The 19,350-nt window shown below is 43.0% G+C and overlaps 1 protein-coding gene and 1 long non-coding RNA gene across 2 annotated transcripts in view; one reads left to right on the plus strand and one right to left on the minus strand.

Moving 5' to 3' along the window:
* LOC310635498 overlaps positions 1–19,350 on the plus strand; it is an 838,887-nt gene that overhangs the window by 214,397 nt on the left and 605,140 nt on the right. The gene's annotated exons all lie outside the window — the stretch shown is intronic.
* TMEM52B (transmembrane protein 52B) overlaps positions 11,476–19,350 on the minus strand; it is a gene marked incomplete at both ends in the record, with an annotated part of 88,649 nt that continues 80,774 nt past the window's right edge. Inside the window, one exon of the mRNA XM_083354500.1 lies at positions 11,476–11,675. Within this exon, the coding sequence (XP_083210626.1) occupies positions 11,476–11,675 (200 nt within the window). The remainder of the gene's footprint in view (positions 11,676–19,350) is intronic.

Below are 19,350 nucleotides of genomic sequence, written 5' to 3' on the forward strand. Positions count from 1 at the left end.
CTTTTTCTTTATTTCTTTCTTTTTTTCCCCTCTCTATATATTTAATATCATTAAGGTTTGTATTATCCTATACAAGCTAGAGAGTGATGGATTTTGGAGTTTATGGTTGTTAGTATATGGTTGTTTATGATGGTTTTTTTTATATACCTTGTATTTAGCTCTGGGAAGTCGGGGGGGAGGGGTAGGGGGGGAGGGAGAGGGGAGGGGGAGGGGGGATTGTTAAAGATAAACTGTATGTTAAAACTTTTCAATAAAAAAAAGAAAAGAGAAAGTAACTTTTGTTTTGGATATGCACACACAGTAATAAATATAAAACCAAACAAGAAACATGGCTGAACATGTGACACTCACCATGGTTACAATGATAAGATAACAATACAACTTGCAAAAAAACAACAGACTGCAACAAGCTTACTGACAAAAACCAAAAAACGCAGTGACATCCCCTTCTTTTGTCAGTAAGGCAAAACTCAGATAAGACACATTTTCTTATGCAGATACTCATGCTGGGCTGCAGGAAGTGGCTTGTTCAGCATATCACCAATCTGATCATGTGTAGGCACATATTGCAATTTTACAAAACTTTGTTTAACTATTTGTCTTATATTTTGACAACGGATGTCAATGTGTCTAGACCTAGAACCTGTAAATCGTGTTTCAGATATGTAAACCACAGATACATTATCTTCCATCACAGTGATCGGTCGAATCGGCTGTGTCCAGATATCTGTGACTAAAGCATCAAACCACATTAGAGAATTACATGCATCTGACACACAAGCATATTCAACTTCAGTAGATGAACAAGAAACAAAATTCTGTTTGCGCACATGGCAGTACACAGGACATCCATTTAAAAACATCATATAACCTGAAGTACTTTTACGTGATTTCTTCTCGCTCACCCAATCAGAATCTGCATAACAACATAACTCTGCATAGTCAGTATGTGTCAGTTCCAATAATAACTTCATGTTTTTAGTGTGCTTTAAGTATCTCAATAATTTTTTTAACACATGTCCAATGAAACTGTTTTGCCTTGCCTACGTGTCATGATAGGAGATTAACACTAAGTGCAATGTCGGGTCTAGTCCAACTACTAATATACGTAGCACGCTTTGGAATTGTTGCTGCTTTGGATTTGGATTTTTTGCAGACAGCACAATCCAAGAACACCTTACACCCCTTTGGATCCAAACCTCTTGCGAACCCTGGCATCTTCTTCAGAACACGGAAACCGGCATGACCCAATCTTCTATGCCACTTATGAATACACCTGTAATGCAAAGGTTTACCTGTTAGTGAATTCTCAACATTAGCATGTTTATTAGGAACCTCAGGCTTGCCGTGAGCAACCTGTGTCTTATTTGACTTCCTGTTAGCTTTAGGAGCCTTTGAAATAGTAACAGGATCTTTCTCTGGGACATCTCTCCCTGGGCCTGCACTCTCCCTTTTTGGATCTTGCATACTTGCCTGCTCTTGCTGCTTAGACTTTGGCTTTATGTAATAAACACCACCAATCAACATGGTTTCAGCAACAATATCTCCGTCTTTAACTACATAACTTGCTTTTTCAAGATGATGAACCTGGAATTTTGATACCCTAGACAAGTGACTCTGACTAAGCAAATTACTATTAGCTGATGGTACATAATAAACATCAGGAATAAACACATCGAGCTCTTCAAGATAAACAGTTCCTTTTCCCATGACCTGAACAGAATGATTTGAAAAAAAGTAAAGCTCACGAAGTTCAGGTTCAGGCTCGTGCATCTCTGTATAAAGCTCTTTTCTATAGGTAAAATGTAATGCTGCTCCACTGTCCAAAGTCCAAAGAAGTCGTCTGTCGTACTCTGGTTGAGGTTGTGGATCGTTGGTTAAAGCCAATGTGGCAAGTGGAGCTTGCGGATCACGCCTGGGACCACAACCATGACCTTGTCATCCGCTTGTACCTCTGCCTCCTCTGGAATCTGTTTCTCTGGGCTGGTACGTGGTGGGCGCTGGAAATTGTTGGGGACAATCCCGGGTGGCATGTCCCACACGATTGCAGATGTAACATCTTGGCATCCTTGGAACGTAGGCATTTCCATGGAAGGGACGCCTCGCTGGAGCTCTTGATGCAGGTGGTCCTCTTAAATGTGATGCGGCTTGCATAAGTGCCTCTTCTTCAGTTAAAATTCTGCATACATGATCCACTGTGCATTGAGCAATGGGCACTTGATTAATCTTGGTAATAGCATCTTTCCATTCATAGTTCAATGAGTTAATAATAATGCTGATCATTTGAAAGTCATCAATAGGATAGCCTTTTTCACCCAGTTCTTTTCTTATTCCTTTCATTTTAGTTAAGTGTTCTCCAATATATTCACCAGGTTTTAATCTAGAGCCATGGAACTCGGACAAAAGCAAACATGTAGACTCAATTGACGTAGGCCGATAACATGCTTCTAATTGAGTCCAAATTTGTTGAGCAGTTGTATCTTGTGAAAACATAAGCTGCAATTCAGTGTCCATTGACATCAGTAATGTTGTGCATGCTTTATTATTCAAGTCCCATATATCAGGAGTCCATGCCTGGTTAGGAGGATTAAATACCATGCAAGGGGTACCTTCTCTGTGGAGCAAAAGTCCAACTTCACTAACCCATGCCCTGTAATTTTGTGCTTATCGCTTCAATTTTGAGTCGCCAACCAGTGGTACAATAGAAGATGCCTGTTGAGGAACATGCATTTGAGGTACTGGCTTTGCAGGTTGTGCAATCTGGACTTGACCTGCAGGAGGCACCAGTGGCGCCTGTGCCAAGAATTGCGGCAGATGCATTGGGACTGCTGCTGGCTTTGGCTCAACTTGAGCTGCAATTCCACTCTGGCCAGCAGGAGGTGCTGGCACTTGAGCTGCAATATTAAGTTGGCCTGCAAATGGCACTGGCCTTTGTATTTGAGAACCCAGTGGTAACTGCACTTGGGCTGTGCTCTATCTGGGACAGGAACCTGAATAGTAGCAGTATTAATAGGAATTCTAGCACCATCAGCTTGGAGCAATGATTGATGAATAGACATCTATGAAAACACATATTGCATTCTTTCTTTTTCTCCTATATTCCATATAGTAATTCATTTCTATCTTGTAAAACAAATTCACCAGCAGATGGTATTATAACATTATATTCAGGCATCACTGTAGCCTTGTGTGTCATTTGAAAATGTGATGCAGGTGCTTTCTGTTCACCTTTGTGTGACACAACACCCACTTGTGGGAGTGGCTTTGACTGGGAAAAGGAAGGCAATATGGCAAAATCTTGTGGGAGTGACTCTGGCTTGGAAGAAGAAGGCAATATGGTGGAATCTGGGGTTTGAATCACAGCAGAGTCACTCTTATGCTGCTTAATCAATAATGCATATGCTTTTGCCTGTTGTAGCTCTTGTTCAAATGCCTCTATTTGTTCACAATAACTTTGAACAACCTTCTCATGCAGAGTTTGTTCAGGGCTATGAGGAGAATAATGAATTACATCTTTCCAAAGTGAAACTTTAGGTCTGGCACTGAGCCACTCAAAATCAGCATGAGCCCCTTGAGTGTGAACTATTTCTGAGATGGCTGCATGAGAGCTAGTAAAATCAGAAGACGGTGTAACTGACCTTAAATCAGAGGCTGCAGTTTCTTCTCCAAGACGTGCAGCAGAAGCAAGTGGAGTCTATTCTTCGTCAGACTCCTTTCTATCTTTCTTTTTTTTGGCATTTTTCAGTAATTGAGCACAGCGTTCCTCAGTCGCTGAACTAACTAAGGGACTAATAGCCTATACCAGGGGTGTCAAACTCAATTTCATTGAGGGCCGCATCAGCATTGCAGTTACCCTCAGGGGGCCGGGTGGGTATGGCCAGGGTGGGCGTGACCTACTGGGTGGGCATGGCTAGAGTGCATATGGCCTACTGGGTGGGCGTGGCCAGCTCTACATCATTCACATCAAGGGTGCCTATGGGGGCCTGGGCAGGAGTGGGACAGATCTGAGGGTCTCTGGTAGAAGGAGGGTCTCTGAGCCAGGGCCAAGGCAGTGGGGGCCGTTCCCTCACTGTTTCCAGGATGGCTTCGTGGGCCACATGAAACCACTTCACGGGCCAGATCCGGCCCCCGGGCCTTGTGTTTGACATGTCTGGCCTATACACTTATCAGCATCAAAAAAACAACCATCCTCTGCTACCATGTCAGGGAGTAAATAAAAAAACTCCCTATCAGAGGGCGATGAACCGTGGTTCATTTGATGCATGATGAACATCAGGTAAAAATAAAGAAAACCCCAAAGCATATATTCTACTATAAAACTTTTAATTACAAAGAAACTTGTAAAAACAAAGAAAGACTCATGACTAAATGTCTATCTCACCAGACAGCACAAAGAAAAGAAAAGAGAAAGTAACTTTTGTTTTGGACATGTGCACACAGCAATGAATATAAAACCAAACAAGAAACATGGCTGAACATGTGACACTCACCATGGTTACAATGATAAGATGACAATACATCTTGCAAAAAAACCAGACTGCAACGAGCTTACTGACAAAAACTAAAAAACGCAGTGACAGGGGTCCTAGTTTACCTGTACTATATCCTTATTTACATTGAAACAAAATATGAACACATTAAGCTAGTCAGAGTGGTACTGAAAAAACTGTGCTCTTCCAAACTGTATGCCAAACTAACAAAATGTGAATTTCACAAAGATCATATTGATTGCCTGGGTTATCAAATGAAGGGATAGATATAGACCCAGAGAAAGTGAGGGCAGTCTTGGACTGGGCACCCCCGAAAACCAGGAAACAACTCCAAAGTTTCTTAGGATTTGCAAATTTCTACAGACAATTCATCCCATCTTTTGCACAAGTTGCCCTCCCAATTACAAACCTGTTAAAGACCAGAGGGGGGATAAACTAAAGCCGAGTCAACCATTAAAATGGACAGAAGAATGTCAAGTGGCTTTTGAGAAACTTAAGCAACTTTTTTATGGAGCTGGTTTTGAAAAACCTGGACCCAGAACAACCCTTTATAATTCAGGCTGATGCCAGCGATGTGGCTGTGGGAGCAGTTTTGCTCCAATGAAATAATGAGGGACAATTGCAACCTTGTGCTTACACCTTGAGGAAATTGTCAGAGACTGAACAGAGGTGGACAGCCTGGGAGAAAGAGGCCTACACTGTATGGCAGGCTTTACTAACTTTGAGACATTTCCTCGAAGGAAGTAAAATACCATTTCAAGTATGGACTGATCATAAGAACCTTGAAGCCATAAAAACACTCAGAAAAGTCTCTCCTAAACAAGCAAGCTGGTCCCAACATTTACATCATTTCAATTGTACAATTCATTACCTCCCTAGGGGAAAGAATTTTCTACCTGATGCCTTCTCCAGGTTACCACAATATAACAGTAAGAAACCAGAAGTGGCAAACCCTTTCTGGATCTTCATCAGCTAGCAGCCCCTGTAACCAGGGCCCAATCAAAACCAATGCCTCCTGTTGGAAGTACTTTATTATAGCAATTTAAAACTGCCTTAGAAACAGATGAATGGTTTCATAACCATAACCTGTGTGCGTTAAAAGATGGATTCATGTGGATTGGAGAGAAGCTTTATGTCCCAGAAGCCTTGAGACTTAAAGTGATGCAAGCAGGACAAGATTTGAAAATTGCTGGACACTTTGGTTTTGTAAACAGTTAGGCCAACCTGCTACTGTTTGCTGAATGTAAGGACCCACTTCAATCTACATCTTAAGAAGACAGAGCTCTTGGAAATATTTTCTTCCAACAGGAATCTTTATTAAGAGAAATTAACTGAAGGCATGCTAGATTGGATCTGGGGAGTCTTCCCCACCATTCAATGTTTTGAAGTGTTTCCAAGCAGCCCCACCCCAACCCCCAGTTCTTCCGGGTGATCCAAACCAGTGGATTCTAGGTGTTTATTTCAGGAAAGATATTATCAGTCTGGCTCCCTTGGCATGATCATTCAATCCTTTTATTGCCCAGACTCCAAGTGTTGTATCTTTCCCCCTCTCCTTTTCCCTCGCTGTCGGTAATGGGAAGAGCTTCAGAGAGGCATAGGATGAAAGGCAGATGGCTACATTGTTATGTAGCACTCCATGGCATGGGGCCGGAGTACCTCAGGGAACATCTGCTGCCGGCATCAAGCTCCCTGCGCCCTGTGCGTTCCCACAGAGAGGGCCTCCTCAGGGTGCCACCGATCAGAGAATGTCGATTGGTGGCCCCCAGGGGGAGATCCTTCTCTGTGGGCGCTCCGGAGCTGTGGAATCAGCTACCGGTAGAGCTCCGGATGGCGCCCGATCTTCGCTCCTTTCGCCGCGATCTCAAGACATTTTTGTTTGTACAAGCCGGCCTAGCCTGAGGGGGAGTGTTGGGGTTGTTTTATTTTTTGTTTTTTAATTTTTCTGGGGGTTTTTAGCGTTGTATCATATTGTTTTTAACTAGGGCAATTGTTTAATCTGTTTTTAATGTTTGTATTGGTTATTTTATTCTGCCCTGTGAACCGCCCTGAGTCCTCAGGGAGAAGGGCGGTATATAAATTGTTATTAAATTAAATTAAATTAAATTATATTTAGTATACCCGGAGTGAATCAACAAAAGGTTACTTTGTAGTGAAGACAGGAATTGAAAGTAATAAAAGTCCCCATGCATACCCCTCCCCTTTTTTAGCACGACAGTATCCAGGAGACAGTAAGGGTTGGATTTTTAATCAGAGAAGATAGATAGAAATGAAATCTAATTGGATTCTGACACTGAGGTTGCCTATAATACACTGCTGTACATTTGTGGCCATGCTTGAACTCCCCACCAAAGAACCTGAGATCCCCTCCTTGCAGGAGTGGCTCAAACAATTGCAAAACACCTGGCCAGTGGTCAGGAAGATCCTGGGTGAATCCAGGGAGGCCTATAAAGCCCAAGCTGACAAATGGTGGGTAAAGCAGAAACCATATAAAGTTGGAGACTGTTTATTCCTCTATGGAATATTTACAGTCTTTGCAACCTTCAAAGAAATTGGGGCCTAAATTTATCGGATCTTTTCCAGTTAAGCACATTATTAATCCTGTGACTGCTGAACTAAATTTGCCAAGGAATCTACAGAAAAACCCTCGTGTTTTCCACTGTAGTTTGCTCAAACCAGAGGTTACTTCCAATCTCAGGCCTCCTGCACCCCTGGTGCCAACACCTATCATGGTTAAGGGAGAACAACATTTTGAAATCAGGGACATTTTAGACTCTTGAACACACCATGAGGTGACACAGTACCTAGTAGCTTGGAAGAATCTCCCTTCTGCCCAGAATGAGTGGGTTATGCTGCGCTGCAGAAGGGAGATGATGGCGGTGAGCCAGGGGTGTGTGCGAGACAATGCAGAGTGGCAGTGGTGAGGGGTAGGTGTGCACCAGAGCCTGCCTTCCTCCACCACTGCCCCCACCAGTGCAAGCAAGCTTTGCTTCTGGAGCTGCTGCCGGCCGGGCCTGATGATGCAAGGATTGCTGCTGCTGCCTTCTGCTTCCCTGCATGGCCAGCTGGCTGAGGGGCTCAGAGCTGCAGGAGCAACAGCAGCCATTGCCCCCATCAGAGTTGCAGAGCTGTTGAGGCACAGGCCGGGTGAGGGCTCCCTTCTGGCCATCCCAGGGTCATTTCTGTTGTAGCATGAGCAACTGCGTGGAAACAATGAGGAGACAGCATAATACTTAATGTCTTTTATTGATTACATGCTGGAACTGGCTAGCCCCCACCCCTGGTGCCCCTTATATCTTACTGATACCCCCTGCAGTCAGCCAACCTGGTTGCTCTGTGTTCCCGCCGGCCAGGTGACACCCAACCCGGTGTCCTATATTTCCTGCCGGACAGGTTGACCAATCAGGTCCCTGACCGATGCCACCTGGTGTTACGGTGGCATACACAACACCCCTTCCCCCCCAATGAGAACGCTACTACTCTAAAATTCTCACAACTACTACTACTCTTCAAGACCTCACATAGTCCTTCAGGTATGATGGGGGTTTGTGAATCCTGGCCGGGTACCTTCCCAGTTGCTTACCAACCATTGCTTCACTACGTTGAGATGCCTCTTCTGATACTGGCTGACCCCCCCTCCCGTGACAGCTCTGTTGTGAGTTACGACTGAGGCCTTCCCTCTGGCACAGTATTACTGTTGGCTTCCATTGTTGTCATTGTTTTGGATGGTGTTGGCCCTGTTGCCTGATAAGCAGCTGCCGGTAGTGATCTTGCAACGGTTCTAATTGCAGTCCCTTGGGCTTCTGCTGTGTGTAGCCTTCTTGTTGTTGTTGTTGTGGGAGGTTCTCTGGTGCCTGCTTCCTTAGCTGATCAATATGTCTTCTTACCAGCCAGTCCCCTTCCCCCTCAACAACATAAGACAAAGGCCCAATTTTGTCCACCACCACCCCTTACATCCACTTTTCTCCCACTCCATAGTTTCTGGCCCACACTAGTTCCCCAACAGATAGTCCTGGCTGTGTTGGGCTGTTCTACCTCAGTGGCCACTCTGTCTCAGTGAAGTCTGTCCAGTCTAGTTATCAATCTCCTTCCCCAGCGCAGCTCAGCTAGGCTCTTACCCATCACTGTACAGGGTGTAGTGTGTTGAGCCAACAAGAATTACGCCAGTCTCTGATGCCAATTGCCAGCAATAATTCTTTGCAGTGCGTCTTTAGTAGATCTTATGTTTCTGTCTGCCAAGCCATTACTGGACAGGTGGAAAGGTGCAGCCGTTGTGTGTCTAATCGAGTTGGCCTTGAGGAAGTCCTGGAATTCGGTAGATGTGAATTGAGGGCCATTATCAGATACTATTATATCAAGTAACCCATGTGTGGCACTAACCCTCTTAGTGGATGTCATACTTTTCACAGGGACCACCTCTAACCACCTAGAGTAGCTGTCTACTACCACTAAGAACAATTGTCCTTGGAAAGGCCCAGCGTAGTCAATGTGAACCCTGGACCACGGGTTGTGAGTGGTTTCCCACCTGTGCACTGGGATACGTGGTTGCTCAGGTCTGGATTTCTGACATTGATAGCACCCCGCAACTTGTTGTTCAATGGCTCGATCCAGACCAGGCCACCACACATAACTCCTAGCAAGGGCCTTCATGCGCACAATTCCTGGGTGATCCTCATGTAGGTCCCTTAAAACCCTATTTCTGAGTTTGTCTGGCACTATCACTCTGTTACCCCATAACAGACATCCTTTGTATGAAGACATTTTGTTTCTCCGCACAAAGTATGCCTGACCAGCATGTAATCAATAAAAGGCATTACGTATTATGCTGTCTCCTCATTGTCTCCACACGGTCACTAATGCTACAACAGTGGTGATGAAGGTGGGATCCCGTGAAGCGCTGTAAACAGCACCTCGGAAGAGCTGGATAGTGCCTGCCGCTGAAGGCAGAAAGACAGCTGTGCAATGCGGGAAAATTTGAAAAGCTGGAACAAAATGGCGAAGCTAGGCATTGTGCAGGAATTCGATACCCACCACCCTGAAGATTGGGAGAATCATGTATGGCAAATTGAAGGATACTTGCTAGTCAACGGCATAACGGAGGACCGTAAGAGAGCGGCGGCTTTATTGTCCCTCAGTGGACCGGCGGTCTACCATATAGCTGTGTGGGCCTGTGCCAACCAGATGGGGTCGCCGCAATGTCGTATGCTGAGCTCAATAAAAGACTGAGCCAACACTTCATGCCCAAACGTTCCGAGCTCTTTTGGAGGCGAATATTTGAGCGACAGAATCAGTGAACGGGGGAATCCCTAACTGATTTTGTGGCAGCAGTGCGAGAAGTCGCATGCCATTGCAAGTATGATGACTTAGATGTCCGGATCCGGGATAGAGTGGTCCTAGGGCTCCGAGACAAATGGTTACAGAACAAGATCATCGCCAAGCCCACAAGGACCCTACAAGAAGTACTCGACGACCTCCTGATGCATGAGTCAACCGACCAACGTGACTCCCCCCGCAATAGCAATGGCGCTAGCGGTTCTATCCACCAAGAAAGCCTTGTGGATGGTGGGGTGGGAGATTTCAATTGCGAGACAGAGATAGACAAAGTCACACAAAGATTTGAGAGGACACCCATTAGGAATGACCGCCGTGATACCGAGGACAGACAATGAGGAGACAGCATAATACGTAATGCCTTTTATTGATTACATGCTGGAACTGGCTAGCCCTCACCCCTGGTGCCCCTGATATCTTACTGATTTGCCCTGCAGTCAGCCAACCTGGTTGCTCTGTGTTCCCACCGGCCAGGTGACACCCAACCCAGTGTCCTACATTTCCCGCCAGACAGGTTGACCAATCAGGTCCCTGACTGATGCCACCTGGTGTTACGGTGGCATACACAACAATTTCCACAAACACTGATAGGGCTGTGGAAGGGAGATGGTGGCAGTTCTGATTTCCCTCCCTGCTGGCTGTCTCCCCTCCAGCCCTCTGCCCAGCAACCCTTCTGCACAATCCTACATGACCATGGTGTGGATGAGAGGCTTGGCTGGTGTGGGGGGTGGCTTTCCTCCACCTAGGCATCCTGACCCTTCTGCCCCCCCCCCAGCCAGACTCCTTTGCCTTCCCCCAGCCAGGACCTGCTGACCCCTCCACCCTCCTGTACTCATCCCAGTCTAAGACTCCTGCAGTCCCCCCCCAAGTGTATCCTCCTGCCTCCCCCCTGCTGGGACCTCCTGCCCCCACCCCAGCTGACCCCCCCGAGCAGCCCATCCTAACCAAGATGGAGGGAAGGTGAGGTGAGAACTGGTTGTTAAATTATTTGAAACCACCAATGCCTCCACATATATTGGACTTCTGCTCACATAAACCCTAGCAAACTTCTGCAAACTTGCTCTTTGGTGCATGTTGTTAACAAATGTATGTATAGCATATTGTATTTTTTTTATTTTATTTATTTTAATCCCATTTATATCCCGCCCTTCTCTGAAGACTCAGGGCGGCTTACAATTTAAGCACAAACCAATGTGCTTAGCAATAGCCTTCATTCTATGTATATGCCTGCTTATTAGGGCTTTCCCCCCCCAAGCGGCATTATTACAAAGTCAGCTTATTGCCCCCAACAGTCTGGGTCCTCATTTTACCTACCTTGGAAGGATGGAAGGCTGAGTCAACCTTGAGCCTGGTGGGATGCGAACCTGCACTAATTGCAGGCAGCTGGTGTTACTTAAGGAGGCATTAGCCCCCTGCTCCACCAAGGCTCTTTTGTATGCAATTGTATGCAATTTATTTCTCATATTATGCAATTTTAGAATTATAGTATTAAAATAGAGGATTTGGTCAATATGATATGAGGCTCTGGTAAAACAGGAGCAATTGAAGTAGCTGTATATGAAGGTATTAATTCTTTGGAAGACTTGCTGATTATTTGACTCAGGAGCTTTGGCTCCTGAGCCTGTGGAATGTGCTTCCTGGACTTCTTTCTCAGTATCTATTTCTCCTCTGGCATCAGCTCCAAGTCTGGGACTCTTTCTTCACTTTGAGCCACTGTGAATCTATTCATATGTATGGCTTCCTCATAAATTGGGGGAGTCTCTGTTTGGGCAGGATGATGCACTGTTGGCACTCCATTGTGGGAATGAGCTACTGCTAGTATTCGCCTAGCAGCTGGGCCAAACATGGAATGGAGAGCTGAAAGGGAAAATATCAAAATATCAGGTTACAACAAACATTACAACTACAATTATATCTAATTACAGTATATCTAACAATACAACATTACAACTAAAAATCCAGTAATGATTAAGAATAGAAATTATTCTCATGTGTTGAGTGATTGATTATATACTATTAAAAGAATTCTACAAAAATGCTCATTGAATTTGAGAAACAGTTTTAATTCTTTGCTGAAGAGATTATCCTTCTGAAATTCTGCACAGTACTATTACATATAGCATTTAAAAATAGATAACATGCTATGTAAAATATATTAAAATATTTAAAAATGTTATACTATAATGCTTAACCACAATATCTCAGATTTACTCATGGTATGAAATGACCCTTAGTACAAAACCAAAGTAAAAAGTAACAAAGAAAATATTTTATTTTTAAAAAATGGAAGAGCAAAAGGATGTATTGAAAGAGGTAAAAATGGTATTGTATACAAATTGAGCAGACAAAGCAATTAATAGTTATGAAAGATAAAAAGAAATCTATTCAGCCCATCAGAAAGAGCAAACCAGATTCTTTTAAAGACCAGACTAAGTCTTGAATCTGTCTTTCCCTGCAAAACTGCTTAAACAAATGAGATTCAAGCAAGATAGGAAGCAAACACAGGGTCGTTAAAAAGGACTCAGATGCCTTATACACTAAAGTTCAAAGTACAGGAAACAAACAGGATGAACTTGAAGTTGTAGTACATGAAGGCAAATAGTACATTGCCATTATAGAAACTTGGTGGTATGAAACCCATGACTGTAATGTAGATAGATGAGATAGATAGATGATAGATAGATAGATAGATAGATAGATAGATAGATAGATAGATAGATAGATAGATAGATAGATAGATAGATAGATAGATAGATGATAGAAGATAGATAGATAGATAGATAGATAGAAGATAGATAGATAGATAGATAGATAGATAGATAGATAGATAGATAGATAGATAGATAGATAGATAGATAGATAGATAGATAACATTCAAACATAGTATATACAACATATGTATAGACCTACACCCTTAGACATAAGCAGGGCTTTTTTTCATAGAACACAGTGGAACAGAGTTCTGGCACCTTTTTTCGATGGATTTCCCAGAGTTGCGTTCTTTTCCTATTGTTTCCCTTCCTATCCTCATTTGTTTTTGAAAATGCCCTGCTGGTGGTACGGTGTGAACAGGCTCCCCTCTGGTGCTGTCTGCCTCCTCTAGGAGGAGCCATGAGGCACTGGAGCACCACAGCCAGAGCATGGCTTGATTGGCTGGGTCAGACCATGTGGTATGGAAACCGACGTGGCAGTGGGAGACAAATAAACATGGAGGGCATTTTTCATGAGAGCTTGAGTGAGTATTTTGCCCTCCCTTACAGAAGGTGGGCTATGAGGTTAAAAAGAGGCAAAGTAAAAGGAAAGAAAGGCGGCTGGCATGGAAGCTTGCCCAACAGTGAAACTTTGCTGTTTTAGTTCCTTGGGTTGGGATGTCTACGAAAATCTCTTTTTAGTCTTTTATACTTTATATTCAAACTGCAGAGGGGAAGAATAAGAATAAAGCCAATGTCTTGTGATTTGGAGGTATTATTATTATTAATAATATATTAATTATGTATTGATCAGATGTAAAGATAGACCTACAGTATGAGGTTTAATCAGATCTATTTATTAAATTGTGTTTAACTTAAAGGTAAATCAAAAGTAATCTGTTCACTGATAAAGTTTCAACTTTAATTTGTTTCAAGTCAATATCCATATTGAATTCCAAATGTATATTTTTCCATCTTGTTTCACAACTTTTTAACAATAATTCAATCTTCTACAAGCAACCAAATTTTGTTTCATTGGGCCAATTTCATTCCACATAGAAAGCTGACATTTCCACTCATTAAATTAAATGGGTATGCCAGTGGTAAAAGATAAATAAAATGCCTTCTTGTAATTTAAAGCTACACAGTGCATGGTAACATTAATAGTATTACCTTGAACAAAATCCTAGTCTTTTAGAAACACTAAAAATTGAAGATTTTTTGTTTTCAACTATACAGGTAAATCTTGCAGGGTAGCCAAGGCGGGTTGTATGATGTATGTGAGTTCCTGCACCTTTTTTTTAACAAAAAGCACTGCATATAAATAACATATATATATTAATCTCTGTCCATCGTAAATACATAACAGAAGGAGGAAGCTTTAGTGTATGGGACAAAACTGTGATTGAATCTGGATGTTCTGCTTTAGATACCACGAAGCTTCCTCCCAGAAGGTAACAAAGAAAACAGGTTGTGAAGAAGATGTGTAGTCCCAGACAATCTACAGCTACAAGGATTTAAATTGTTCAAAATAAACAGACCTAATGAAGGAGGAGATAGAGCAGGATTTAAAATATATAAAGAAATAGCTGCACCTCTATAGAAAAGGGGGGGAAACTGATGGAAACCTTCTCTAATGTATTTGGATTAATATAAAAGAAAAAGGAAAGACATTGCCAATACTCCAGAAGATAGGCTCAAGATATAGAAGGATGTTGACAAACTTGAACACTGGGACCTATCTAACAAAATGAAATTCAAATTCAGAGAAAAGTAAGGTTTTTCACTTAGACAAGAAAAACCAAATGCACAGGTACAGAATAGGTGATACCTGGTCAACAGTAGTAACTATGAAAGGGATCTTGACCTCTAGTGGACAATCACTCAAATATGAGCCAACAATGTGGTGTACTTTCCAAAAAAGCCAACACAGTCCTAGGCTGCATTAATAGACAGATAGAATCAAGATCACATGAAGTGTTAATACCATTTTATAATGCCTTGGTAAGACTATACTAGGAATAGTGCATCCAGTTTTGGTCGCAACAATATAAAAAATATATTGAGACTCTAGAAAGAATGCAGAGAAGAGCAACAAAGATGATTAGCGAACTGGAAGATAAAATGGTTGCAGGATTTGGGTATGTCTAGTTTAATGAAAAGAAGGACTATGGGTGAAATGATAACAGTGTTCCAATATCTGAAGCAGGGGTCCCCAAACTTAGGTCTGCAGCCTAGTACTAGGCTGTGGACTGTTGGCCATTGGGCCGCATGAGTGGCTGCCCTCCACTCACTCCAGCATTGAGGTGTGGCGTAGGCGCTACAATGCCATAAGTGTCATATAGGTTATAGTATTCCTGCGAGTGCACACATCCCCACTTGTGCTAGGATTGCAGCATTGAGCGGGTGCTAGCATCACCCAAGCATTGCATAGGCACTCATGGCCTGTTGCGTTGCGTGTGTGTGCACCCCCATTCATACATGCACACACTCACACACATAAGAGCACCTCCACATACAACCCCGCCCTGGGCCGCCAACTCAGAAAGGTTGGGGACCCCGATCTAAGGGGCTGCCACAAAGAAGAGGGGGTCAACCTATTCTCCAAAGCACCTGAAGGCAGGACAAGAAGCAGTGGATGGAAACTAATCAAGGAAGAAACCAATCTAGAACTAAGGAGAAATTTCCTGACAGTTAAAACAATTAATCAGTGGAATGACTTGCCTCCAGAAGTTATGGGTGCTCCAACACTGGAAGTTTTTAATAAGAGATTGGATAATCATTTGTCTGCAATAGTACATAGTTTCCTGATTGAGGAAGAGGTTAGACAAGAAGACCTCCAAGGTCCCTTCAAACGCTATTGTTCTGTTATTCTAGTGTATACTGCAGACTACCCAAACAAATGTAGGGAGCTCTTAACTTACAACAGTTCATTTAGAGACTGTTCAAAGTTACAACGGCACTGAAAAAGGTGACTTGTGACCATTTGTCAGACAATTGTTGCTGCATCCCCATGGTCACATGATTTACATTCGGATGCTTAACAACTGGCTCACATTTATGATGGTTGCAGTGTCTCAGGGTCATGTGATCACCTTTTGCAAAATTCTGATAATCAAAATCAATGGAATATAATAGAATAGAACTGGAGGGGACCTTGGAGTTCTTCTAGTCCAGCCACCTGCTCAAGCAGGAGAACCTATACATCTCAAACAGGTGGTTGTCTAGTCTCTTCTTAAAAATCTCCAGTGATGGAGCACCCACAATTTCTGGGGGTAAGCTTTTCCACTGGTTGATTGTCTTCACTATCAGGAAATGTCAGGACCTACTCCACCCACATCTTAAGAAGGCAGAACTCTTGGAGACAGTTTTTTCCAAGCAGGAACTTTTACTAAGAAATAGGAGATAGCAGGCATAATAGACAGGATATGAGGGATTCCCTTACAGATCGATATTTTTAAAATACCCCCAAGCAAACCCCACCCCACATTTCATTCGGCCAGTTCCAGATCAGCCAATCTCCAGGTGGCAAGTCCACCATCGAAAAAGAAAGATAAAAATCTGTTTGCAGCACTATCATTTCCACAGCTCCTCACACTTCCTTCGGAGAAACAAACCAGATCCTGGAGAGCTGCACTACTTACTCCCACCTCCTTTCTAGTTGCCAAGTTCAGAGAGAATGCCTAGTATAGAAAGCTATTGGTTACATTGTAATGGATAGCAGACAGGAAAATGAACAAAAGGTTACATTTAATAGAGGAGGTGAAAGCAATAAAGCCCCATGCCTGTTCCCTCTCCCCCTTGGGAATATGGCAGAATACAGGAGGTGAGATTTGATTTTAGCTCAGAGGAGATAGTTAGAAATGAAATATAAATGGATTCTGACATCCTGCCCCCCTTAAAAATAGGAGAGATCCACCTGTAGGGGAAACAAAAATATAGATGTTAGCTTGGTTTGTTGGGATATTCTGTATGTAACCTCTTTAGCAGTTTGGTGCCCTGATGTGATGTTTATGGACCCACTCATTTTCTGAGGAGGGAAGGTGTTTTCCATGCTACTAGGTATTGAGTTGCTCCGTGATTCTTTCTAGAATCTAGGATTTCTTTTACTTTGAAGTGTTGTTCTCCTTCAACCATGATTGGAGGTGGTGGTGGGGATTTTTGGCCGTAAGGGAGACTGTTGTTCCCTTTTCAGCAAATTGCAGTGAAAGATTGGGTGTATTTGCCTAAGATTTTTGGGTAGTTCTAATTCTACTGTTACTGGGTTTATGATTCTTTTAATTGGAAAAGGTCCTATATATTTTGGTCCAAGTTTTTAACAGGGCTGTAGGGATTTTAGGGATTTTGTAGATAAATATACCATTTCTCCTACACTGAATGGTGTGGGTTCGACTCTGTTTTTGTCTGCTTGTGTTTTGTATGCTTGCCTAGCTTCACCTAAAGCTTTCCTAACAATTGGCCAGGTGTTTTACAATTGTACAATCCATTCTTTCAGTGATGGGATTTCCGATTCATTTGGGATTAACTCTGACATAGAGTTGAAACTTTGAATGGTAGCTATTTGAAAAGGAGTGTAGCCTGTGCTGGAGTGGACTGCTCAAGTACTGAGTTCCCATGTTCTGATTGGCTGTTCCCTTGAGGGTGATGACTAGATGACAGTCTCTGAGTGGTTCCTAAGAGGGATAAAAATTCTTCCAAAACTTTGACATAAATTGCACTCCCCTATCAGATATGATGAGTTGGGGTGCCCCATGCAGTCTGTAAATGTGCTGCACGAATAGTTTCGGTAAGGCTTTTGCAGTGGGAATCTTTGGGCAAGGGATAAAGTACATTTGTTTGGAAAATAGATCTGTAACTCCCGAGATGACAGCGTTCCCGTTGCTTTCTGATAATTCCACTATAAAATCCATGAATATTACTTTCCAGGGGGCTGATGGGTTTGCCACTGGTTGTAACAGTCTGGGTAACTTCCCCTGTAGCCTCTTGGCCATTGCACATGTTGGGCAGCTGGCCACGTAGCTTTCTATGTCCTTTTTCATGGATGGCCAGCAAAATTGCCTCTTAATTAAATGTTAAGTTTTTACAAGTCCAAAATGCCCTGCTGATTTTGTATCTTGGCACAACTGCATGAAATTGATCCTCTGGGTGGCTGGTATATATAACTTTTCCCCTACCCAGGGTAGTCCATCTTTGATTGTGCACACATGTTTATTTTTCTGGAACCATTCATCTGTTTCCAAAGTCTTTCGGAATTCGATTCCAGTTTGGTTGCCCAGCTGCAGCTTTATTTTAGCTTGGCCTCTGGTGGTTACTGGCAGTGCCAGTTGTTGTTTGGGCATAAGTGGTTTAGAGTCAGTGGCTCGTGTGCTGTTGTGTTGGGGCACACGAGACAGTACATCTGCCAGGAATTTCTTCCCCGCCGGCAAGTGTTTAAGTGTAAAATGGAATTGGTGAAAGTGCTGAGACCAGCGGGCTTGCTTAGGAGTGAGCTTTCTGGGTGTTTTTAGCATTTCCAATTTTTTGTGGTCTGTCCAGACCTGGAAGTGGATTTTATTTCCTTCAAGGAAAGGACACCATGTACTGTAAGTAACGACCACCTCACAGCATAAGCCTCCTTTTCCCACACCGGCCAGCGTTGTTCTGTTTCAGTAAATTTCCTGGATGTATATGCACACGGCTGCAGTGCCCCCTCATCATTTTCCTGTAATAATACAGCTCCCACAGCCACATCACTTGCATCTGTATTATGAAAGGTTTATCTGGGTCTGGGTGCCTTGGTACAGGTTTGGCAGAACCCTTTAGCCTCTCAAATGCCGCTTGGCATTCCATTGTCTATTTCAGGGGATGGGTGGGTTTCACTGGGGGCCCTTCTCATTTTTAACAAGTTCATGAGAGGCAGGGCTAAGTGGGCGAATGAAGGGATGAATTGGCTTTGTAATTGCTTTCTTGTGTGGGATGGTGCCAATTCTAATACTGCCCTGACTTTCTCGGGGTCCATTTTGATGCCCTGCGGGGATATGCGATACCCCAGGTAGTCTATTCATTCCTTGTGGAATTTGCATTTTTATAATTTGGCATATAGGTGAGCAGCCCGCAATTTTTTAAAAACTACTCTGACTAGGTTAATATGCTCCTCTTTGGTCTTGGTGAAAATAAGTAAACCAGGACCCCTTTAAATAGGTGCTCTCTTGGCACTTCATTGATTAGTTGCATAAAAACTGTGGGGGGCCCTTGCAATCTAAATGGCAAAACTTTGAACTGGTAGCACCCCATTGGACAATTCATTCCCTTCCTTGATCCTAATGCGGTATTATGCTTCTCTTAGGTCTACTTCGGTAAAAAAAAATCCTTCCTTTCGATAGGTGGGATAGCATGTCCTTCATGAGGGGTAGGGGATATAGATTACTTTTGCTAATTGCATTCAGAGAGCGGTAATCAATGCAGAAACGCGAAGTGCCATCCTTCTTCTCCCTAAAGAGGACTGGGGTGGCCACTTTGGGTTTGGCAGGTTCAATAAATCCCCTTTCTAAGTTTTATTTATGAATCTTTCCATCTCCTCTGTCTCTTTAGGGCTCATGGAGTACAGCCTGGGCTTTGGGAGTTTTGCCCTGGGTTTGATTTCGTTTTTTAAACATTTTTTATTAGTTTTATAGGGTTAAAAAGGAAGATAGGGAAATGGGGATTTGGGATAGGGTAAGGGTAGGTATTGGGGTTTCCCCCAATAACATTCAATATTTGGCAAACAGCATGTTGTCTGGGTAAATATATATAAGTAAAGATAATGAGCCTAACAATAACATTGATAGATATCATAAATTATCAATCACAATACTAAATTTTCA

This window comes from Vipera ursinii (genome assembly GCF_947247035.1).
Source record: "Vipera ursinii genome assembly, chromosome: 2".
NCBI classification, from domain to species: domain Eukaryota; kingdom Metazoa; phylum Chordata; class Lepidosauria; order Squamata; family Viperidae; genus Vipera; species Vipera ursinii.